Consider the following 24,191-nt stretch of genomic DNA (forward strand, 5'->3'; position numbering starts at 1 on the left):
GGGGCCCCACAAAGGTCTGGTGTGCTGTAAATTGACCCCTAGAGGGAACAGCCAGACTAGGCATTGACACCTGAACAGTGACGTGGGTTAATTTATCAGTGAAGAAAAATCAAGGCCCGGGCACTCGCCCTTCCCTATACAGCTGTGGGCCAGAGAGATGTTGTGACTTGGCCAGGGCCCGGAATCTTGGCCAGAAGTGTCTAGAATCCTAGGAATTTTTTTTTTCTATGCCATGGAGAGACCCCCTGGTGCTCCATGGGCAGGAAAGACCTTCTAACAGCTCTCCCAGGGCACCTCTGAGTCCTGCTGGTACCCTCTCCCCAAAAGAAAAGCAGGAGCAAAGTAGGACCCTGATTCCCAGTATCTGGAGCTGGCAGGCTAGCTCACTTCCGCGTGGGACAAGGGTTGAGAGGCTGTGGGCTTGCTGCTCACGAGGACCCTGCAGCCACCCAGGTGCTGTGGCCATGGGCCACCGGGGGAGCCTCGGGTTGCTGGCTCTGTTGCTAATAGCTTCCTCAGTCCCATCTCCTCAGTTTCCTCATTTGAAGAGTGTGTGCCGTTGGGGAAGACTGAGGTTCCTTCTAAGTGTTGCTGTTGCATGAACTTAGGATTCCACTCTGAGCCTCATTTAACTCCTCTGTGAAACAGAATGCCTGCCCTCAGTTTGCTATGAAGATCAAGTAGATTTTCCTGTGCTTTTGTGAAAACAAGCACATTGGACAGAAGAGTCATTTCTCTGGGGAGTGATGGAGGCTGGAACCACAGACTGCACTGATCTTTTATTGTCCCTATGTATCGAGAAGACATAGCAGGCCAGATGGGCCCTATCCCCGACCATCATTTCCTGAGCCCACCCACCATTTGCCCCAAAGATCTGGGAGCGTCACCAGGAGCTCTGAGAGTTCAGTCTGTCAGGTCTCCCAGTGCTGTTGTAAATTCTGTACCCTACTGCCCTTCCCCACTCCAGCCCCAGGATACACACACACACCCCAACAGCACGAAGGTGGTTTTTCCAGCTTCCTCAAGGCTCCTGGCACGTAGGGCTGGCATTTGGTCGCGCCTGTGACACAAGTTCCCTTGTGAGTGAAGTGGACTGAAACTTTCCTCTCCAAGAGCCACCTGTACCCCTCATTTCTTGATGGCTGTCCTTGGACCAAGGGCCAGGGCGCAGCTGTGATTTGGGCCCTGGGTGTCAGGGTGGTATGGAGTACATACCTAGCCATCACTGGGCGGGGAGCCAGGCTGGTCACTGGGGCACTGCAGGAGAGAAAGAGGCCATGACACGTGTGCTGTACCTGCCAGCCCTGTGTGTTCTCCCAGCCTTCCGGGAGGCTGGGAGGAAGCTCCAGCTGTGAGCCCAGAAGCCAGCACCCGCCGGGACCTCACAGGTCAGTACTCTCAGCCGGAGCAGTTGCGTGGGCCAGGACAGCAGAGCAGAGGCCCAGAGTCCCAGCAGGTGCCCTGCTTCCCCTCCCCAGGCCCTGGCCCAGGGCTTCCTCACCTCGCACCTCCAGGCGGCACTGACACTGTGCCTTGCCTTGTAAGTTGGTGGCCCTGCAGACATAGATGCCCCCATCAAAGGGGCAGGGTTTCCGAATCTCCAGGGTCAACACACCCTGCTTGCAGAACATGCGGAAGCGGGCGTTTTTACCCAGGTCCAGGCCATTCTTGAACCAGGAAATTTTGGGCTATAAATCATGTAAAGGAAGAGAAACCATCTCAGGCTGCGAGGGGCCTGGCAGGACCCTAGGGGCATCTACTCCTGGGTCCCCCCACTGGAGTCCCCAAGGCTGGGAATAAACAGTGAATGCTGAGGCCCTATTTGGTGAGAGGTACCTGGCCCTGATAACCAGAGGTGGAGAGGAAGCGGGGGCGGGGAGGGGGCAGCGAGGACCGCTAGAGGTTAAAGCCTATGAGCCTTGCCTCGGTCTGGTCAGTAGTCTGGGTCCCCCTGCACCAGGGCCTGGAGTTCTCTACCTTGGGAGTACCCCGCACAGCACAGCAGAGAACAGCATTGTAGCCTGCGATGACCGAGCGGTTCACCAGGGGCCGGGTGAAGCGTGGGGCCTCAGAGAAGTCCAGGGCCTTGTAGCTGGGTGGCTTGTACGTTTTACCTGTTGGCGATAGGACTTTGTACTGAGGGCCACGCCAAGTTAGGCTGCCCTCTCTGCTCCTCCCAAGGTGGGGGTAGGGGTACAGCACCTGGTTTGGGGATGAAGATGGGCTCCTTAGTGGTGGCGGCTGTGTCACTAGGACCCACTATATTATGGCTGAAGACCCGGAAATAGTAGCCGTTGCCAATGATGAGCTCCGGCACCACACAGTGAGTGTGGCGGTAGTGCTCCAGGACGGTGAACCACTCCTGGACAGCGGGGGAGAGGAGGGTCTCAGGGAGTCAGGCCCCATTCCCTGCCAGGGCCTCCCTTGGGCACCCCTGGTGGCTCCACACCAACCATGGAGGGGACTGGGTCAGCAGAGGGAGGAGGGGTGGTGGGCTTATTCTAAGGGCAGGGAAGGGGCAGCGGGGGCCCAGGTCTGCCTGGACCTAGGGAGGCTGTGTGTGGAGCCCAGGACCCCAGGCTCACCATGGTCTTCTTGTCGGCTTTCTGCACTGTGTAACCTCGGAGCTCAGTGTTGCCATCATCTTGGGGTGGTTTCCACTCCAGAGCCACGTTGAAACCCCAAGCCTCCATGACCCTAATGTCCTGCGGAGGACTTGGCTTGTCTGCAAGGAGATGACCCATTTGGAACCACACACCTCCTGACCCTGCCTGAGTAAGAGCCAGGGTACTGGCCTGCCACCTTCTGCAGAGCTCTGAGAAGGGAGCCAAGGACGGGCAGATGGAAAGCTCTGGGCTGCGTTCCCAGGCATACCCCCCTGGGGCCTGGAGCTCAGCTCAGGGACTAGAAGCAAGTGGGGCTGAAGGCCCACTGCCACGCACCGACAATCTGCAGGACCAGCGTGGCCTTGTCCTCCATGTTCTCAATGCGCAAAGTCACCTGGTAGGTGCCTGAGTGGGTGCGGCGGGCGGCCCGGATGAACAGGATGGTGTCCGTGGGGCTGTTTCGGATGCTCACCTCATCGCCTGCCAGCGGCTGCCCCTCTTTGGTCCAGGTGACCTGAGGCCGGGGCCTGCCCTGGGGGAGGAACAGCTCAACCCTGAGCCTGGCTCCCTGAGAGCCCTGCACGTGTGGCTTGGCCTCAGGGCCCGACCGGCCTGGACACCCAGCCATCCACTTGATGCAGACAACACGCCATAGCCTCCCTCTGGGGACAGGGAAGGGGCCCTCGTACCTGGAAAGGAATAAGGAAGTTCACAGTCTCCCCAACCTTCCTCTGGATGGTCTGGCGCAGGTGCCTGGGCAGCTGGAGCCGTGGTCGCTCTGTGGGTACAGGGTAGTAGTTGGCTCAGCCACGGCTTACCACAGCCCCAGCCTTGCGGGAGCTCCCCAGTCTCCTTCCTCTCTTGAGGCACGGCCCAGAGGGCTACAACTGAGAAAAAAAAGCTGTCCGCCTCTTTTAACTTCCCCTAACCTACAGCAACTGGAGTCCCAAAAGATCTCCAGTTCCTGCTTCCACCTGAGCCTCACACCGCTGCAAGAGACAGGGATCAGGGAAGGTAAGCAACTTGAGGACGCATAACGAGTAAGCAACGGCCAGGATGCAAATCTAGTCTTTCAGACCCCCGTCTCATGCTGCTTCCACCCCAGCTTGCTGCCTGTTTCTGACTTTGAGAATCCTGTTGATCCTTTGTTGGGACAAGGAGTAGAGAAATGGGAAGCTGGTCTCAGATAGGCCAATGTGACCTTGGATGGCCTCACTGAGGACCTGGACAATACCTGCCTGTCAGAGCCAAGGGCCTCACAGAGCAGAGCTCTGAGATGATGGTGCGATGACCTACTCTTGCCCTGTTCCAGAACCTGGGGCCGATGGACAAAGCGAGAGCTCTCTGTGCCTGCTTGCCCTGAGCCTGGGTGTGGATGAAGCTCCACCCTTCTGCCCTGCCCAGTACTCAGCCCCATTCACTTGCGCCCCCCCTCCTCAAAGGGCTTGGTCTCAGTGACAGGTCCTGTGACTGTGCACAGGGGCAAGGGCAAGTGAGGGAGGCCCAGCCACCCACAGACACTCACGCAGAATCTCTTGCACCGTCACAGGCTCCTTGGTGACGACAGGGGCCCCAGGCCCTGCCATGTTGTGAGCCCGCACGCGGAAGAGCAGCCGGGCCCCTGTGGACAGGTCCTTCACCAACAATGATGTGCGCTCTATCAGCTCCTGCAGGGCAGGCACCCACTCTGAGCCTGGGAGTAGGGGCAGGAAAGCGAAGCTGAGGCAATGTCAGCAGTAATACACCACTCCTGCCACCCACCCTCTGATGGCTGTCTGGGGCCTCTGCTGAGGACAGGTGGCAGGTGCCTGGCCTGGGGGTGCTGGGAGGCGGAGGGGCAGTGCCCAGGTCCAGGAAGGGGCACTCACAGCCCTCCTGGCAGTACTCCACGCTGTAGCCATCCAGGCCGCCTGCTCCCACACGCTCTGGGGGCCGCCACTTGAGGGAGACTGTGGTATCAGTGACATCCTCCACAGCCAGGTGGGTGGGCTCGCTGGGGGGGCCTGGGCAGAGGGGAGGTCAGAGAGGGGCTGAGGGGGCCGGCACCAGTGGGGAAGCCATGACTCTCAACTGCCCACTGGTCACGGGACTTCCCTTCATCTGGCTTTCAAACATTAAGGAATATTTCCACGCCATTAAAAGGCATGTCTCTAGATCGGCTTGAAAACAAACAAAATCAACAACAATTATAAAAAAAGGATTTAAACAGCAAAAGACACCGAAGAGAACATACATATACTTAGAAGGAGCCACCTCTGTAGGTGTAAGAAATGCTATAAATGTGATCGCAAAAAACAAAAACTAGCCTAAAACATGGGCATTTCCTGGCTCTGGGTGATTACGGGAATTGACTAAGAGCTGAGCAAACCAGAAGTTGGTCCCTAAAAAGGGAGGGCAGACTCTTCTCCCCACAGGCACAACCCACTTCCTGCCACTCCCCATACTGTGCCCCTCTCTGGGCCCTCGGGGACCCCTGCCCCTCCACAGCCAGCCGCCCTAGACTCATACCCCCAGTAGGGACAGGTGTCCTCGAGAGCCTGGCCACACCCTCAGTGTCTATTCTACCCTCCCACACCATCATACAGATGAAGAAACCAAGTCTTCAGGGAGAGACGATGACTCCAAAAGGCCCTGCTGGGGAGCCACGGGGCCGGCTCTGCAAACCAGACGTCCACTCCTGGGCCAGACAATACCTGCAGATGTGCCAGCCACCCCCCAGGCACCCACCACCCTCGTCCCATCCTGTATATAGCAAACCCTGGGTTGAGAGAAGGGAAAAACAACGGGCAATTAACATTTATTGAGCACCTGCTGTATGCCAGCTGCTCTGCCTGCATTGTTGCATTTCATCCTACCAACAATTCTTCGAGGTAGATCCTGTCATTATCCCCATTTTGCAGATGTGGAAAGTGAGACTCGAGAGGTGAAGGGAATCAACCAGGGGTCAGGAGGGTGTGAGTCTCAGCTCCACGCCTTACAGCTGGGTGACCTTGAGCAAGTCGTTTGACTCTGAGCCTTGGTTTCCTCATATGTCTAATGAGGATGTATGCACCTCAGTTGGAGCCTGATTAACAGACGGATGTAATGCCCAGGGTGGTAGTGGCTGCCCACAGAGCAGTTGCTGTCATTGGGGCCCCTTGCCTGGGGAGTTGTGGGGGCAGTGCCAGGCAGGGCTTTCTCACCAATGGGCATGAAGGCCTGGGAGGCGGGGCTGGGCTTGGACATGCCAATGGTGTTGACTGCATAGACGCGCATCTCATACACCACACCCTCGATCATGCGCCGGGCCTCGTGGGTCAGCTCCCGCAGCAAGTCGAAATTCAACCGCATCCACCGGTAGCTCTTCTTCTTCTTGCGCTCCAGGATGTAGCCTGGTGGGGTGTAGGTGGGCACTCTGGTCTGGGGCCCAGGCACCCCTGTGCCCCCTGCCCTCGGCTCTGCCCCTCGTGCCCCGGAGCTCACCTAGGACTGGCTGTCCGCCATCGTAGGCAGGCGGCTCCCACTGCACCGTGCAGGAGTCCTCGCCCACGTTGCTGATCTTGGGGGCTGCAGGGGCATCTGGCACATCTGGGGAGGTGGACTCGCATCAGCCCCGCCAGGCCTCAGGCCTCTGACAATGCTGGCTCCTCCCGTCACCATCCCAACCAGCAGCTATAGGCTGCTCCCATCACCACAGAACCAAAGCCATCTTTCCAGAACGCAGTTCTGACCATGTCACCAGCCTGCAATCAACCCCCTGTTGTTGTTGTTGTCAGACATCATCAAGCAGATTCTCACTCATAGCAACCCCATCTGACAGAGTAGAACTACCCTATAGGGTTTCCAAGGCTGTAATCTTTATGGGAGCAGATTGCCAGGTCTTTCTCCCACAGAGCCACTGGTGAGTTTGAACCACCGACTTTTCGGTTAGCAGCTAAGCACTTAACCATTGCATCACCAGGCCTTCTTGTCAACCCCTATGGCCCATATTCACTGCCCCATTCACCCTCTCTCCTGGCCCCAATCCTCACCATCCCCCTGCCCAGGTCACTTACTCCAATCATTCATTATTCTCCACACCCAAAAACCCTGCCACACCTCCACACCTTTGCACACGCTGTTTCCTCTGCCTAGGGTCCTGCCCCACATCCTCCCAGCCTCCTGTAGGCCTCACCCTCCAAGGCACAGGGGTTGTTCTGTGCTCAGTGCTCCCAGGGCACTTGGGACACACCTCATGTCCAGCAGCATTACAGCAAATCTGCTAGATGTTTCTGCCTCCCTCTCCCCCTAGAACTGAGTGTCCTTAAGGGTAGAAAAACCTGTCCTATTCATTGCCTGGCTCAAAGAGGTGCCCCGGGATGCTTGTTGAATGACTACATGAGTGAATGGATGACTAAACAGCCTCCCTGGGGTTGCCCCTCTGTCTTCCCTGGCCAGCCTCACCGATGACCTTGACGGTGAGGTTGACCTGGTCCTCGCCCACAGGGTTCTTCACTGTGACGATGTAGACACCCTCATCTTCCTTCTCTGCCCCATCAACGATGAAGATGCTGCGGTCCTTGGTGGTCTCCACATGGACCCGGCCCTCGGTATCACACAGCAACTGAGGGGAGAGGGGAGAGCTGGGGAGACAGGGCCCAAGACAGACCTCAGAGGGCCCTGCAGCCTCTGCAACGGCCATCAGCCTTGAGATGGAAACAGAGCTCAGCCCAGGCTCCAGGGAGGGGGACAATGCAGCCCAATTGGAAAGTGCACCCATGTCAATAACTATTTCAAAAAACATGTAGGAGTTGGAATTGACTCGACGACAACGGGTTTTTTTTATACACAAAGTACCAGGCTAAGGGCCTCAAACTCTAACTCTAGCTTTGTCATGGAACTTTGAGTAATCACCTAGACTCTCTGTGCCTCAGTTTCCCCATCTGTCAAATGGGAAAGCAATCTCACAGAGCTGTTGTAAGGATCCAGGAAGACCTCAGGTGGACAGGCCTTCAGGAGGACTAACAGCTCCACGGAGGAGGAGAAGCAGACCTGGGTGCAGGCCCCAGGCAGTTATGCTCACTGTAAAGTGCTGCAGAAAAGTAGTTAAGAGGACACACAAAGTCAAGGTGAGCTCAGGAGGAAGGGAGCCAGGGAGGGGCCCAGTCATAGACGGCTTCCTGACAATGTCGAGGGCGTGAACACCCAAGGAATACACCTTCTCACTCCACCATGTACCTGACTGAGGTGTGAGAGCCCCATGGAGACCCTGCCTGGGGTGGGAACACACCCAGGATCCCTGGCCAGGTGTGAATCTACCTACCCCTCACTGAGGCACCTCTTAGGTGTGAGTACCTTCGTGGAGACCTTGCCCAAGGATGGAAACCAAAAGGGTAGAAAAGGACAAGTGAGCCATATCCCCACTTCAGCTTCACTCACCTTCTTGTCAAACACCCACTCTTCATTGGCATCTGCGTCCTCTGGGGCTTCAGGGGCTGGCCTAGCTGGGACCTTATTCCCCTGAGAAAAGAGCAGGAGGGCAGTTGGGGGAAGAGGGGTCGGAATCCCTGCCCATTGGCCCCTCACCTCTCCTTTGCCCCCTCCCTTACCACCTGCCACCAGCTGCTCACCTTGCCCCACCTCCCAGTCAGCTGAACGTCTGAACTCCCCATTCATGGCCAGCTGTAGTGTGGGCTACATGTACGTGTCAGGTAGCGTGGGGTATGGATCAGGCCCCAGAGCTCCTCTGGTCCCATGAACCCATTTTACAGATAGGAAGATGGAGGAGGAATCCACAGTACCTGTGTGAGGCTCTTCTGCCAGATCACGGTGGGAGCAGGGTCCCCAGAGATAGGCACGTCCAGACGCAGCCTGTTCCCAGCCACAACGATGATGGTATCCAGCTTGCGGCCTGGGCAGTCCAGGTGGATCTTAGGGGGTTCTGGGAAAGAGACAGCATAGGTCAGAGAAAGGTCCATGAAAGAGGGGGACCTGGAAGGAGCACAGGTCACTGGGGGGAGGGGTGGTGGGAGGGTTGGAGAAATAAACCCGTACCCCGGTTGTTGTCTTTTCAATCCGTTTTTCTGAGGTATAATTTACACACAATAAAATGCACAGATTTGTGTGTACAGCTTGAGGAGTTTTGACAAATGTACAAACTTGTGTAACCACCACCCAAATCAAGAGCTGGAACATTCCCATCACCCAAGGCATTTCTCTGGGAGGTTTGTAAGCAGTTTGCCTAACATAGCATTTCTCAAACTGTGTTTGGGGGAACACCAATGTCCTGCCAGAAAAAAAAACAAAAAACAAAAAAACGAGTTCTGTGGCCAAATAAGTTAGAAAACTCTGGGTTAAGCACAGCTCTTTACTGCAGGACTTTTCAGAGCCTTTAATACAATAATGTACTTTCTGAATTGCCAAGAGGTGGATCAAGAATTTAGAGTTTTCCAAACTTATTTTACTGTGGAACCCTTTTTAAATGGAGTATCGTATTAACTGAACCCAGCTTGGAAAGCACTGACCTACAGTATGCCTCAGCCTGGACTATTCTCCTGAAGTTAGGATTCCAAAATATCTGATTTTGGAGTTTAATCTAAAAGCAGGAGGGACACTTCCAAAAGGAGAAAAGATTTAACAATAAAATCTCATGTCTGTGATACCATTTGACAGCTCATACACTTCATCTTGTCATATCTCATTTCACAACCACCCTATGGAGGAGGGACTACTATTGTTGCTAGCTGCTGTAGAATCAGCCCCCGACTCTAGACGAACCCATGCACAAGGGAACAAAATGATGCCTGGTCCTGCACCTTCCCCATGATCAGTTGCAGATCAGACCACTGTCATCCACAGGGTTTTCACTGGCTGATTTTCAGAAGTAGATCGTCAGGGCTTTCTTCCTAGTTCATCTCTGTCTGGAGGCTCTGCTGAAACCTGTTCAGCATCATAGCAACTCGCAAACCTTCACTGACAGATGGGTGGCGGCTGCACATGAAGTGCACTGGCCGAGAATCGAACCAGAGTCTCCCGCATGGAAGGCGAGAATTCTACCACTGAGCGGACATATTAGGAGTCCCATTTTATAGATGGAGAAACTGAGGCTCAGAGAGATTATAGGTGGTCCATGGTCTGGTGAGTGGCAGAGATGGGGTTAGGCTTTGGAATAATCCCCACTCCCAGATCCTTTCTGTGCCCTCTGCCTGTAAGCTGGGGAGAAGACACAGGTGGAGTGGGGTTCTGGGAAGTGGGCAGAGCCGGGGCGGCACACGGGGGCCCTGCGACTCACCCTGCCTGGGCACGAAGTCGATCTTGACCTCTGCAAGAGAAGGAAGAGCAAACGGCATGGGAGAAAAGCAAGGCTCAGCAAGGGGTCCCTGGCCCTGCCGCCCCCAGCCCATCCCACCCACCCCGGCGCAGGCTCACCCATGAAGTGGAGCTTGGCCGAGAGGTTGCAGGCGAAGCCCTCGGGCACAAAGCTGTAGTCAGCCTCGTCCGCAGGTGTGACGTCGTCAATGGTCAGCTTGTGGACCCTGCAGGGCAGTGGTGGCTTAGGGGGACCTGTGGGCCGCACACTCCTGGTCCCCTAGACACCCCAGCCAGGGTTCCAGGGGACTCTCGCCTCTTCTTCCTAGCTCCTTGGTGTTCTGGTTCTTAAAATGCTTTTTTCTTTATTTGTTATTTCTCCCTCACGTGTTTTCAGAGGGAGGCAGTGTAGAAGGGATTTCTCCACCAACATCTCCCCTTGGCCGGGCACTTGGACACTGGGCAGGGGCTGGATCTCATTAATCTCTGTGAACTCGTGCCCAGCACGGGCCACCCAGATGCTCGGGAGATGAGTAAGAGAGTGGGAGGGAGAGCAGGCCCCTGGCCAGAGCTGGCCGCTGCCTCAGAGCCTCCCGCCCCACCCTGCCCTGGTCATGAACTAGGGGAGAGGCAGGGGGCCGAGGGTCTCCACCCTGCGTGTCTATCTCTCACTGCTCCATCTCTCTTTGTCTCTGTGCCTCTGTACCTCTGTCTGTCTCTGTATGTAACGGACTCTTCCTTCTCTGGGTCTATCTGTCTCTCCATATCTTTCTGTCTCTATCTCTGTCTGTCTCTATCTCAGTCTCTATGTGCGTGCTGTCTCTCTTCAAGTCTGCCTCTCTCTGTCCATCTTGTCCGTCTGTCTTTGTCTCCCCTCTCCTTCCTATCTATCTGTCTATCTCAGTCTATCTGTGTGTCTCTCTCTTCTTTATGTCTGCCTGTCTGTCTCTGTCAGTCTGTCTCTGTCCATCTCTGTTTCTGCCTGTTTCCTCCCCTCCCGTCTGTCTGTTTCTCCCTCTGCCTGTCTCTCTCTCAGTCTGTCTGCGTGTCTGTCTTTCTTTAGGTCTGCTTCTCTCTGTCTCTGTCCCTCAGTCTGTCTCTGTTTCTGTCTCCTCCCCTCCCGTCTGTCTCTCCCTCTGTCTGCCTCTCTCTGTGTATCTGTCCTCTCTTTATGTCTGCCTCTCTCTCCATCTCTGTCAGTCTGTCTCTGAGTTTCTCTCTGTCTCCTCCCCTCCCATCTGTCTGCTGCTCTCTGTCCCTCTATCTCAGTCTCCGCCTGTCCCATCCTCCTGCACCATCTGCGCCCGCTGACACTCACCGCCCGATGTGGGACACCTTGATGCGGCTGTCGGGCACTAGCTCCTTCCCGTTCTTCAGCCACACGCCCCGCACATTCTCGTCCGACACCTCACACTTGAACACGGCCTGGTCTTTTGCGCCCACCGTCAAGTCCGCGATGCTCTGGTACACCTCCAGCTTCTTCTCTGGGGACAGGGCACAGCCAGTGAGCTTGGGAGGGTGTGTGGGTGTGGGCGTGAATCCCTGCGGAGAACACGTGGGCTGTGGGTGCGGGGTGTGTGTATGTGTGTGGAAGTGCACATGTGCATGCAAGAGTGTGATGTGTGTGTGCAGTGATGGTGCAATGTGCATAAGGAACGCTGAATGTGCAAGGGGCCCATCTGACCCTCTCAACACCCTCTGGGATGTTCACCTCAATGTGCCCATTTTACAGATGAGAAAGGTAAGTCTCAGGGTGGCCAAGTGACTTGCCCAAGGTCGCACAGGCCTTGAACCCCGGTTTGCCTGAGCCCTGTACATGGCTAGGCAGAGTTGGGGGCTGATGGGTGTAGGGCCCTGTTATGGACTGAATTGTGTTCCCCCTCAAAATATGTGTTGGAATCCTAACCCCTGCACCACGTGGGAATAGGGTTTTGTTTATGTTAATGAGGCCATATCAGTGTAGGGTGTGTCCTAAGGCTAATTACTTCTGAGTAATAAAGCCTGCAGATTAAACCCAGGAACAAGTACAAACGGAGAAAGGTAGACACCACGTGAATATCCCCCGAGGAGCTGAGGAAAGACAGCTACAGACACTGAAAGAGACAAGGACCTTCCTCCAGAGCCAACAGAGAGAGAGAGAGAGCCTTCCCCTAGAGCCAGTGTCCTGAATTCAGACTTCCAGCCACCTAAACTGTGAGAAAATACATTTCTATCTTTAAAGCCGCTCACTTGTGGTATTTCTGTTACAGCAGCACTAGGTAGCTAACACCGGCCCTGGAGGCCCGTGTCCCCGTCCCGGCCTCACCCTGCACGATGAGCTCGGCCAGGGCCTGGCCCCCGCTGGTGCGCAGCGAATAGTGCCCAGAGTCCTCCAGAGTTGCCTCATTGATGATCAGGTGGTGCCTGCGCCCATCCTTCTTGAATCGGTATTTGAAGGTCTCCTCCCGGGTCAGCTCCACCCCGTCCTTCAGCCTGGCCGGGCGGAGGGGGGCAGCAAGTGCTGGCGGCCTCTCTAGGTGATCCCCCTGCCCCAAGGGGTGCTGCTCACCCCCACCCAGGCCTCTTGCACTCACCACTTCACCTGGGCCCCCTCCTCAGACACCTCACACTCAAACTCCACCCGCTGCCCCACCATCACCATCTGATCCTCCAGGGGGCGTGTGATCAGGACAGGGGGCTCTGTGGAGGCAAGGAGGGCTGTTTGGGCCTGGCTTCTCTGCGGCCCTCCCTAGCCCCCCACCAGGGTCCCGGGCCCCACCTTTGACGAACAGCTCTGTGCTGCACTTCTCGCCGCCCACCATGCACTGGTAGGCTGCATCGTCAGCCAGTGAGCACTGGCTGATGGTCAGTGTGCGCTTGTTGCCAATGGACTCAAAGATGTACCTGGCAGGGGCGGCAGGGGTGGCAGGAGAGTCATGGGCTTGCCTCCCGGGCCGAGGGTGCCCCCATTAAACCCCCTCCCCCATCAGGAGCCCCCTGCACCTCCCACTCCAACCTTCCAGGAGCCAGGACTTACTTGCTGTGGAAGAGAAGGGGTCATTGGAATGTTCCAGACGGGAGGAAGCAAGACAAAAAAACAGAGACCAAGAGAAACGAGAGAGGAATAGCCAGACCAAAACAGAAAGAAAGGAAGTTAGACACACACACAGAGAAATGGGGAAAGGTAGAGAGACGGGGACGAGAGATAGAGACAGAGACGCATATGGAGAGACACAGGTTGAGCAAGACTGTGAGGCGCAGCGTCTCCCCTGGGGGCCCTCCCTCCATCCCCCCAGCACCCCCAGCCCCCGCCCCACCGCCACCCTTGCCCCACCTGCCACTCATCTGGATCTCCTGTCCATTCTTAAGCCACTTGACCTCAGCGTCAGGGTCCGCCAGCTCCACCATCAGCCGGATCTTGTGGCCCTTGCTCACCTGGTAGGCCGGCTCCAGCTTCTTCTGAAAGGCTGACCGCATGCACCCCTCAGCCGCCCAGCCACTGGCTGCCACACCCTGCTCCCCCGGCCGGGCCAGGCCCTGAGGTCTCCCACCTCCAGGGCAGCTGAGGCAGTGGCCTAGGTCCTCCATCCAGCCGCCTGTGCCTTCCTGCCTCCCTCGGTGCGTCTCTCTGTGTCCCCATTGTCTGTTCTGTGTATCTTGTCCTCCTTCTCTCTCTGGGTGTGTGTTTGCTCTCCTGTCTGTCTTCCTTGGGGCCCTTTCCACCTGCTCAGCTCACTTGGTGGCAGGGATAGAGCTGGGGACTTCTCAGCCTTGTCAGGGAAGGGGGCTTTTCGACCCCAGACCCTCCCCATGGCAATGCCTCCCCTGACTGCTGTGTACTCCTCAGGGGCCCCGTCACTCAGCGGTTGTAAAGCTCCCCTCACTCAGAAGTCTAGCAGTGGCTGCTGAGCCGGGGGCTCCATCTACCACCAGAGAAGGTTCCCACGTCCGCAAACACTCTGGGCCTGGAGCAGTAGGCGGGGCAGAGATCTTCTGACTGGCTTCAGATCCTGCTGTTTGCTGCTCTGTGACCTGAGCTCGTTCCTTAACAAACCTCTCTGTGCCTCAGTTTCCTCGTTTGTAAAATGGAGATAATACTAGTCCCTCTATCATAGCGTAGTTGCAAGAATTCAACGAGACAATTATATAAAGCACTAAGTGCCTTCTTGTTGGGTGCTATTGCATTGATTCCAACTCATAGTGACCCCATGTGACAGAGTAGACCTGCCTTATAGCGTTTCCTAGGCTATAATCTTTACGGAAGCAGACCACCAGGTCTTTCTCCTGCAGAGCCACTGGGTAGGTTTGAACCACCAACGTTTAGGTTAGCAGCTGAGCGCTTAACCGTTGTGCCACCTAGCTCTTAGTAACGAACTCTTTTTTACTGTTATTACTCTTGCAACTCCTACAACAAGAGGTCCCTGGCCTGAGGGCTCCCGTCTGCCCCACTAGCCTCCACTGCTCTCAGCCAGCTCCCCTCTAGGCCCAACAGTTCAGGGGGCTTCCCTGAACCAGGTGCCCCCATGGTGGCTGGGTTAACACTTGTGGCCTCTAGCGGATTTCTGATTTAAAGTGGGGGACACGTGTGCAGATCGAGGCAGTGTTGTGGACAGAAGTGCCACCTCCACAGAGGCCACCCATTGGCCAGCAATGGGGAGCAGCGTGAGGCCAAGTTCCATAATTGGGCAAGAGGGCTGGGGGCCTTGGGGAGATGGCATTGAGGGCCTGACTCGCTCTTCTCTCGTTCTTCATGTGTAAGTATCCGTGTGTACGTTTTGGGAGGGGCTCATCTGCGCCCCCATTTTCCACTCCCTCTGTGGGGAAGCTGACCGGCTCATGCAGTCAGCGGTTACTTACTGCGAGTCCCTGTGTGCCAGGTGCTGTGCTAGGCTCTGCGGATGGCAGTGAGCAAGCAGGCAAGGCTTTCCCTGACTCATTTCCTATGGAGCTGATGTCCATGTGCCCTTGTCAACCCCTTGTTGGGAAGGGCTAGCCTGAGCCCACCTCCTTCGATCTGCTTGGGGTGGGGATTAACCTGCGTCCTCCTGCTTGTTTGTGTTTGCTTTGCTTTGCTTTGTTTGCCTGTGAGGACCATTAACCAAGCTCTCTTTTCCCATGTGTGTTCTCTGGCCTATGGTGACCTCCTCCCTTTTTCTTTGGGGGTGAAGAGGGCTAACTGGGGCCTCTTTTCCTTTTAGAGGGGGATGGAGGGAGAAGGGGTGACCTGATTTTTATTTAGTCAGGAGGGTTCAGTGTGCTCTTGTTGGCAGTGAACTCGAAGATGTACCCAGCAGCGACCAGAGGGGTGGCCTCTCTGTGCCTCAGTTTCCTCATTTGTAAAATGGAGATAATACCAGTCCCTCTATCATAGCGTTGTTGAAAGACTTCAACGAGACAGTGATATAAAGCACTTAGTGCCTTGTCATTGTTGTTAGGTGCCATGGAGGCGATTTCAACTCGTAGTGACCCCATGGTGGGGATGGGGGGCTAACCTGTGCCTCTGCTTTTCCATGGTGGTGGTGGTAAGGTCTAACCTGTGCCCTCTCCTTGTCCATGGTGGGGAGGGAGGGCTAACCTGTGCCTCTCCTTTCTCCATGATGAGGAGGCGGGGCTAACCTGTGCCTCTCCTTTTCCATGGTGATGGTGGGGCTGGGGCCCTGGTAGCGCAGTGGTTAAGAGCTCAGCTGCCAACCAAAAGGTCGGCAGTTCAAATCCACCTGCCACTCCTTGGAAACTCTATAGGGCAGTTCTACTCTGTCCTATAGAGTCACTATGAGTCAGAATCGACTCGATAGCAACGGGTTTGGGTATTTTTTGGTGGTGGGGCTAATCTGTGTCCTCTTCTTCTCCATGGGAGGCTTATCTGTGCCCCTTCTTTTCCATGGTGGTGGTGGTGGGGGTCTAACCTGTGCTCTTCTTCTCTTCACGCTTTATGCCCTTGAGCCTCTTAAGCATCCCTCGCAGGTCGGTGATCCCGTGCTGGAACGCAATCCGCTCATACTCGGAGGGGGTCGCCTTCCTCAGGATCTCCCACACATCCTCCTCAGCTGGTGCCTCCAGTTTCGGGTCCCTGGGTCCGACGATGCATGCAGAGAGGCCTCAGGGGAGCCCTATGGTGCGGGCAGGACTGCAGCCCCTCCCCACTTTCCTGGGTGGGGCTTCCTGGGGCCCAGGAGCTGCAGCTGCCCTAATCCTCTGCCCCCTCCCCTCACACCTCCACTGGGGCAGCTTGGACTCAGTATGGGTCCTAGGCCACGTCTGGGCTCAGTATGTGGGGTTGGGGTTGGGGAGGGATTTCCTGGCTGAAGTAGGGGTGACGGGGGTGCCAGGCTCCATTGGGCACTCACCGTGGGATCCGGAAGCTGCTGCTCCAGGTGGGGCAGAAAGGGTAGGGTACACATTAGAGGCCTGGGCCACCTCCCCACAAAGACGTGGGTCCCCACCCCGTGGGCTTCCCCTCCATCCTCTTCCCTGCACTTATGCCCCTACATTGATGATGTGCCTGCGATGTGCCAGGCCCTGGGCAGGACCTCCACAGTGTTGCCCTTTTACCCCTCGTAAGCTCTGCCAGGAGTCCCTGGGTGGCGCAAGTTGTTAAGTGCTGAACTACTAGCCCAAAGTCTGGTGGTTCAAACCCACCCAGAGGCTCCTCAGAAGACAGGCCTGGCCATCTGCTTCCAAAAGGTCACAGCCTTGAAAACCCTACGAAGTGCAGCTCTACTCTGCACACACGGGGTCGCCATGAGTCATCGACTCGACGGCAATTAACAACAACATCAGCAGTGCTAGGCAGGTATTAGGAGAAACTTGAGGCTCAGAGGCTGAGACTCGCCCAGTTAGTGGGACCCTAACTCTCAGACCCTGGAAGGGATGGCTGCAGGCTACCTGAAGGCTCAGCTCTGCACCCACCATCATCCTGCTGCCCCAAAGCCCCCAGACCCCATTTCTTAGTCTCTGTACACCAGCAGCATCCGTGACAACGGAGGGGTCAGGGAACAGGAGGGGAGAAGACAGAGAAAGAACACAAGTCAGCTGGGCTGGGCTGGGTGGGCAACTCCTGTGGCTTTGGGACCCTCTCCCAGGTTCTTTGGGGTCCCCAGAGTCCATGGTGGGCTAGTGTAGACTCAAGTCTACACACAGGGCCGGTGTGAGGATACTGTGAGGATGGTCGTTCACAGGACTGCAGAGCCTTTAATTCCTCCCAACACGGGAATCGGCCCATTAGCCAGACGAGGAAAGAAGCTTAGAGAGGGGCAGTGACCCTCCCAGGGCCACACGGCTGGAGAACGGTGGTACTGGGATTTGAAACCAGGCCTCACACCTGCCAGGAGTCGTGACCCAGGGACTTACCTCTTCCTCAGCAGGGAGCTGAAGTCCAGAGTCCCGGCATCCTCGTGGCCGTCACTGCAGAGAAGACAACCCCCACAGCCACCAGTGAGGTCCCCGTGGAGGGGACATGGCAGAGGGGAGAGGGTGGGGTGAGAGGGAAGCGACACTGGCTGGACTGGGCCTTCTGGCCCATCTCAGACCCCGGGGATCTGTGTACGGGGCAGGTGGGGGTGTGGAAGGGGTACCTGATCCGCCGACCACCTCCAGCCACGCTCCTGTGGGGATTAGACTCAGTGTCCTCATCTGCCCAGAGGAGCTTGCTCTCCTCCTTCCCCCTACATTGCCCCCATCCCTGACCCGAAGGGGCCTCAGAATCTGTCGATGCCCCCTTCCCCAGGTCCTAAGGAGAATCGGTCACTCACGAGCGGCGGAAAGCTGATCGGAGGTCCAGGTCTCCGGGACCAACGGCCTCTAGGTGCAGAAAGGGGGAGGAGACAGGGGAGGAGGCTTCAGAGGGGGCCTGCCCTGGGATCTGAGTATCTGTAAACTGCCCTTCCATGACTTTGAGAGCGGGCATCTGCCCATGGACACACATTCTCAGCCTTTCACAAGGTCAAGGTGCCAGGGCAGTGAGGGAGCGTGAAGCCTCAATTCCCTTACAGGTGGCCGGTCTCCCACTCTCTAGCCCCTCAACTCAGCCTCCACCTGTTTACCAAACATTCGGGTGCACCAGGCCCTGTGCCAGGAGCCAGGGATACCAAGATGACCAAGACAGAGTCCCACCCTAGATGAGATCTGGACTCAGCTGACAGATGCCACCCACTCTCAACCTGAAGCTTCCAGAGGTTTCTTTCATACCCTCGTTGAGCCTGGTGGTGTTGGGCATGTGGTTAGCATTGCTGGCTGAGTAGGGCTACAAGCAACAGTTTTGACTCATGGCAACCCCACGTGCGTCAGAATAGAACTGTGCTCCACTGCCTTTTCGATGGCTGATTTTTTGGAAGTAGATCGCCAGGCCTTTCTTCCAAGGTGCCGCTGGGTGGACTTGAACCTCCAACCTTTCGGTTAGCAGCCAAGCACATTAACCATCTGCACCACCCAGGGACTCCTGGCCGGAGTTAGGCAACTCTTTACTGCTGGGAAATGGAAGCAGGAGTTGGGGGCCAGAACCTCTCACCGTGGACGGTAAGGTTGAAGTTGCAGCTGTCAAACTTGTCCTTGGTGGACACCTCGCAGCGGTAGCCACCGGCAAAAGCAGCCTGGGCATCGGTGATGTGCAGCTCAAACAGGTAGACCTATGGGGATGGGATGGGGGATGGGAGGCGAGAGAGGCCAGCAGAGACCTTGGACTAGGAGATGAGAACCCTCACCTCTGAAGGAGACTGGATGTGAAGAAAGGCCTAGAAAGGGGTCCCAGATTTTCCTATTACCCCTTAGGGCTTTGTTAACTCAAGTAGAGATTTTGTGTAAATTAGGAAAAGGGGCCCTTTCTCAAGACACATGACTGCCACCTGCTGGAACATGGTTGTGATAAAATACAAATCTGTGCCGTTTACAGGCAAAAGGCATTTGCTTCAGATAAGGCACCTTTGTGCAGTGTACAGCCCTCACAACTGAACATGTCACTTCTGCCCTGCCAGAGACCTCCTTGTCCCCCAGGACAGTGTGGAAGAGTGGCAGGAACAGAGGCTGGGAGGCAGAGGCACAGGTTCTAGGCTTGGCTTTCAGTGGCCTTGGGTGAGTGACTTAAGCTTGAGTTTTGGTTTTCTGACTCTTTGTTAGATGTTCATTGCTATCGAGTCAATTCCAACTCGTGGCGACCTCGCGTGTGCAGAGTAGGCCGGCTCCATAGGGTTTTCAAGGCTGTGACCTTTCGGGGAGAAGATCCTAGGCCTGTCTTCCGAGAAGCTTCTGGGTGGGTTCAAGCTGCCAACATTTTGGTTAGTAGAGTGCTAACTGTTTGCACCATCCAGGGACTGTTTAATGAGGAATTGTTCTGGTCGATCCCTGAGGGTCGCTGGAGCTCTGATACCCACTCATCCAGGGGTTCTCACCCTAACTGGCTGGTGCCCCTTCCCCCATTCTTCACCGTGTTTCCCCGCCTATGTGAACTCCCTGGGCCGCCAAACCCATTATGTCCCCGAGACCATCATGCCCCCTGATGCTCTGGCTTCCCAGGCTCCCCATCGCCCTTCCTTGCACCTCTTGGGTGCTTCCCATGCCTCCCGGGGGCTCTCACATGCCCTCTTCATGCTTCCCCCACCCCCGTGCCCCTCAGCCCCCCCATGCCCCCAGGTCCCCACCTTGCTGGCTCGGTCGTAGAGGTCGCGTAGCTGCACATATTGGCCCACCTTGCTACTCAGATCCACCCACTTGCCCTTGAACCATTTGACCACGGGCGGTTTCAAGAGGCTGGCCCCGGCGACACGGGCAGAGAAGGTGATGTTGCCGCCTGCAGGGGAGGGGTGATGACTGGGCTTGGGGGATAACCTGCTGCCTCACTCCCCACCCACCCCTGGGTACAGCAGCCCCACACTTACCTGCGGTTACCTCGCCATCCTGCGGCCGCGTCACAAAGAGACCAATGGGGTCATCAGGAGCGCCAGGGGACACTGGGCCAGGGCCATCGGGGGCTTCTGAGCTTGACCCTGTGAGCAGAGGCCTCTGAGAGCTGCCCTGGGACACCCCCTCCTTGTCAGCCCTGTTCCTCCCTGCCCAGCCCCTGCTCACCTTCAGGCCTTGAGGAGCTTCCTTCCAGCTCAGTGGCTGGGGCCAAGGCTCCAGGCGCTCCAGGGGCTCCAGGGTCCTCAGCAGGGGCTGGGGCAGGAACTGTGGCAGGGGCTGGCTCTGGCTCTCCCTTCTCTGAAGGGAGGAAGGGGTTGTGAAGAGGGACCCCTCCTCCTGTCCCTGGGTCCTTCTCAGTCTTTGCAGGCCCATAAAACACTGTAGCGTGTCCAGAGCTTCGTCCTCTGGACCTCACCCCCCTCCATGGTCCCTTCTGTCCCCTCATTTTACTCACCACCACTGTAAGCGCAAGTACACCCCTCCTCCGTCTCTCCTGAGACTCAGACCTCTACCCATCGCCTGCCAGGCACCTCCCTCAGACAAAGATGCCCAAAACGCAGTTCCTCCTCTTCCCACCACATCTGGTCCTCCTCACCTCCCCAAGGAGCCCTGGTGGTGCAAAGGTTAAGCGCTTGTCTGCTAACCAAAAGGTTGGCAGTTCGAACCCACCCAGCAGCTCCATGGGAGAAAGACCAGGCAAGTTGCTTCTGTAAAGATTACAGCCTAGAAAACCCTGTGGACAGCTCTACTCTATCACATGGAGAGCTGTGAGTCGAAATTGACTTGACAGCACCTAACAACAGCAAGACAACAACAGCCACTCCCCTTCCCCTCTCACAGGAAGCTCATACTGAGCCGGGGAGCCCTCATCATATCTCTCCTCACCCTCACAGACACTGTCCTCACGTCCCCATGGGTCTGCCCTGAACAGCTCTGGATTCCATCCCTCCTCTCCTCCCCCAGGCTGGGCTGGGGCCTCCCTCCACAGCCACAATTGCCCACAGGGCATCCCCTGCAAGGACATATAGCCCGCCCAGTTGTCATCTGTGTGGGAGTTGTCTCTCCGTTGAGTCTCCCGGGGGTGGGGGGCCTGGGGTGCCTTATGTCTCTGTATTCCCCCACCCGGCTGGAGCAGGCAGGAAGGGCACATGGGGTCCTCCAAAGGGTCTTGCTGCAGAAGAGGGAGAAGGGGCCTTCCTGGCAGAGGGCATAGCCAAAGCAAAGGCAAGAATGTGGGAAAGCACCTTCCTCTCCCAGGGCAGATGGAGAGGTGGCCAGGCTGCCCCTCAGGGACAGGCTGACCGGGGTCTTACCTGCCTCTATGACCTTGAGGTCAAACTTGACCTTGGAGGAGCCAGCGATGACTGCGTAGGACCCCTGGTCGGCGGGGCCCACGTCTCGCACCGTCAGCACATGTCGCCTGCCCTCGGCCTCCAGGCTGTACTTGTCGCTGGCACTGATATCACCGCCCCTCCGCTGCCAGCGCACCTTCAGTCCTTCCCGCTCTGTCTCCGCCTCGAACGTGACAGAGCTGCCCACAGCCGCTTCCACTGACCGTGGCTTCTTGCTGAAGGCTGAAACTGAGGGGCCAGACCAAGGCTGCAGGCCCCCCCAGGCTCACCCGTGCACCTGTCCCCTGCAGCCCCTCTTGTCAACATTGTGACAAGCACTTTAATTCATTGTCTCATTTAATGCTCCAGCAGCTCTACAAAGTAGGTGTAGTTATGTCCATTTCTCAGATGCAGATACCGAGGCTCAGAAATGCTAAGTGACTTGCCCAAGATCACACAGCCAGTAGGTGGGAGAGCTAGGGCTATGGTCCCAGCCTCCACACAAGACTATTGTTTCATGTGTCCCCTGGATACCCTGCCTTCCCTGCTTGGGGACACCGGGCATGAGCCCTGGCCTCTTGCATCCCATTAATCTGGGGCTCTTGGCAGGGGCCATGTACTCTGCCTACTTGGAATGTGGTTAAATTTGTCCTTCAAGAGCCTCAGGCTGAAAATCAGCAACTGAGATAAAGCTGGCCTCAGAAGAGGCTGGGGCAGGGGGGTTGGGATTCTGCCCTGGGCGACCTTGGTGAGGGCACAGGCAAGGAGCAGGACCCTGGGCTGTGACCTTCTCTGCCCTTGGCCTGGGCTCTGGGGCCTCTTGACCATCCTCTCCCAGAGCAGAGGGGCCACAGTGCCTGGTATGGGGACCACAGGGGTGCAGATCACGAAGCAGGAAATCTCAGAGCTGAAAGGATTCTTAGGGACACTGGGTCCAACCCCTCCTTGTACAGATGGGGAAACTGAGAGCCAGAGACGGTAGAGACTTGTCCAAGGGGATTTGGCGAGTCTGGCTCAAGTCTAAACTAAACTTGGGCTCTGCCTGCAGCGGCCTTTTCCCAAAGGGCAAGCCCAGGCCCAACTTTGCTGCAGAAGGGGGAGGACAGGGGGCAGGAAGGGGTCTCTCTGGGTCCTGGGAGTGGGATAATGGCGCTGGGTGTTTCCTGCCTCAACGCTCTCCTCTCTCTGTGTCCCTGACCCTGGGTTTACCCTTATTCTCATCAGAGGGATGACGAAGGAGAAACTGAGAATCAAAAAAGGACCCAGGAGGACCCTCCCCTCTGTCCAGGGGCACAGAGACCTTGTCCTCACCAACCCCTCAGGAACTAGCTCCTACGTCTGCTCCCCAAGTGTGGTGTCTCCCCGCTCCCCCCGCCACCCCCCACCGCCAATCCCTCCCTACCCTCACACTCAAGCCCGACCAGAAACCTGGAGCTACCTGGTTTCTTCCCGGGCTCTGGCATCTTGAGAGAAGTCAAACCAGGCACCAAGCAGGTACAGTCTGAGAGACTGAGTGGGGACCAGGGCCCCGCACTATATAAGGGTCCCTCCCCCTCACTAGGCCCTCCTTATCTGCCTCCTGCCCAGCCACCGGCTAAATATAGACAAATTCCAGGGAGCTGAGGTCTCTTCGTGGGAAGAAGGTGAGGGCCACATTGTTCCTGGCTGGCCCCTGTCCCTTCCTCCCTCCCTAAGCACAAATATGATGGCTTCTGCTCCCCAATCCTCAGTGAACCTCAAGGGTGTCCCAAGCCCTGTCTGTATGTCTTCTAACAGGCAAACTGTGTGGTGGAAGAGTACAGGGCCTTATCCTTGAGGACGATGGCTCAAATGCATCCTTTGCCGGACAACTTTCTGGGCAGTGAAGGACCGTGAGGGACAGTGAGAGGCAGTGAGGGGCCATGAGAGGCAGTGAGGGACCATGAGGGGCCGTGAGGGGCAGTGAGGGGCCGTGAGTAGCATTGAGGGGCAGTGAGGGGCCATGAGGGGCAGTGAGGGGATGGGAGGGGCATTGAGGGGCCATGAGGGACAGTGAGAGGCAGTGAGGGTCCATGAGTGGCATTGAGGGGCAGTGAGGGGCCATAAGGGGCAGTGAGGGGCAATGAGGGGCCATGAGGAGCAGTGAGGGGCCGTGTGGGGCAATAAGGGACCATGTGGGAGGTGTTGGGGGGCCTTGCAGGGCCGTAACCACGCACACAGACCCCAGGGTGGGGCTGCCTGAGTCCTGGCTCTGCCATTCCCTGAACTTTGCAGTGCCTCAGTTTTCTCATCTGTTAAGTGGTGCTGGTAAGAACAGCACCCACTGCATAGGATTGTTACACATGTTTACAAATGAGAATGCTTAGAGCTGCGCCTGGCGTATAGGAAATGCTGAATGAATGTTTCTGTTATTATTTGGCCCATGTTTTCACAGCTTATGGGGCCTGGGCAGCCTCAGGCTGTGGAATCCTGGGTCTGCTTATTCCAGGGCCAGGTGGGGAGGGGGCAACATTTGTGGCTGGCATCACCCAAGGGGAAGGGTTAGGTGAGCTTGCAGTAAGGGCATGAGGGTGAATCTCTAAATCCACCCCACAGTGGAAGACAGAGGAGAGGGGGCTCTTGCAAAAGTCCCAGAGATTAATGCTAGATGTCTTGAACCCCCTCGTGCCCCTCCACTGTTCCTCTGTGACCTTTTGCCCCTGTGATAGGACCTCCCTCAGTCTGTCACATCAAGGACATTGGTGCTACACAGAAAGAAGCAAATTCCATGTGACCCACTCCCAGCCAGACCTAGTATCCGTCAACATCATTGGTCCCACAGGGAGGAGGGAGGAGTTCTCTACACAGCACTTTCCAAGTGGCCAGAATGCACCGCTGCTTGCAGCACTGAGAGCCATTGTTTCTTCCATCTTAACCACTTTTAAGCCCCACCACATGCTCCTGGGCCTTCTTTAAAAGACGACTTGGGCATCATTTCACCTTTCTTGAGGCTTGGAGGCCAAGGGGAGAGAGCAGCCATGGTTGTGTGGAAGGGTCCTCCAGGGCGAGGCTTGCTGTGGGGGGAGCGGGGGGGGGGCGGGGAGTGGTGTTCCCCTAAGTAATCGGCCTGGGGCTTGGGTCTCTGCAGGCTGACAGT

General features: G+C 56.7%; 1 protein-coding gene across 1 annotated transcript; it reads right to left on the reverse strand.

Moving 5' to 3' along the window:
* Window positions 1-1,246: 1,246 nt before the first annotated feature.
* Window positions 1,247-22,539, reverse strand: MYBPC3 (myosin binding protein C3). The gene is made up of 33 exons (XM_004387730.1): window positions 22,515-22,539; window positions 21,059-21,325; window positions 19,911-20,042; window positions 19,721-19,828; window positions 19,484-19,632; window positions 18,358-18,475; window positions 17,603-17,651; window positions 17,426-17,455; window positions 17,202-17,255; window positions 16,199-16,219; window positions 15,758-15,921; window positions 13,186-13,318; window positions 12,889-12,891; window positions 12,631-12,755; window positions 12,446-12,551; window positions 12,178-12,344; window positions 11,191-11,356; window positions 9,993-10,099; window positions 9,856-9,885; window positions 8,366-8,505; window positions 8,004-8,084; window positions 7,029-7,188; window positions 6,069-6,173; window positions 5,789-5,977; window positions 4,475-4,609; window positions 4,132-4,299; window positions 3,296-3,384; window positions 2,943-3,138; window positions 2,586-2,725; window positions 2,203-2,362; window positions 1,978-2,114; window positions 1,502-1,688; window positions 1,247-1,257 (listed from the first exon to the last, which is right to left on the reverse strand). The coding sequence occupies exons 1-33, from the start codon at window positions 22,537-22,539 to the stop codon at window positions 1,247-1,249; spliced, it is 3,852 nt and encodes a 1,283-aa protein (XP_004387787.1).
* Between the last annotated feature and the right edge of the window lie 1,652 nt (window positions 22,540-24,191).

This window comes from Trichechus manatus, unplaced genomic scaffold, assembly GCF_000243295.1.
Source record: "Trichechus manatus latirostris isolate Lorelei unplaced genomic scaffold, TriManLat1.0 scaffold00191, whole genome shotgun sequence".
In the NCBI taxonomy this organism is placed as follows: Eukaryota; Metazoa; Chordata; class Mammalia; order Sirenia; family Trichechidae; genus Trichechus; species Trichechus manatus.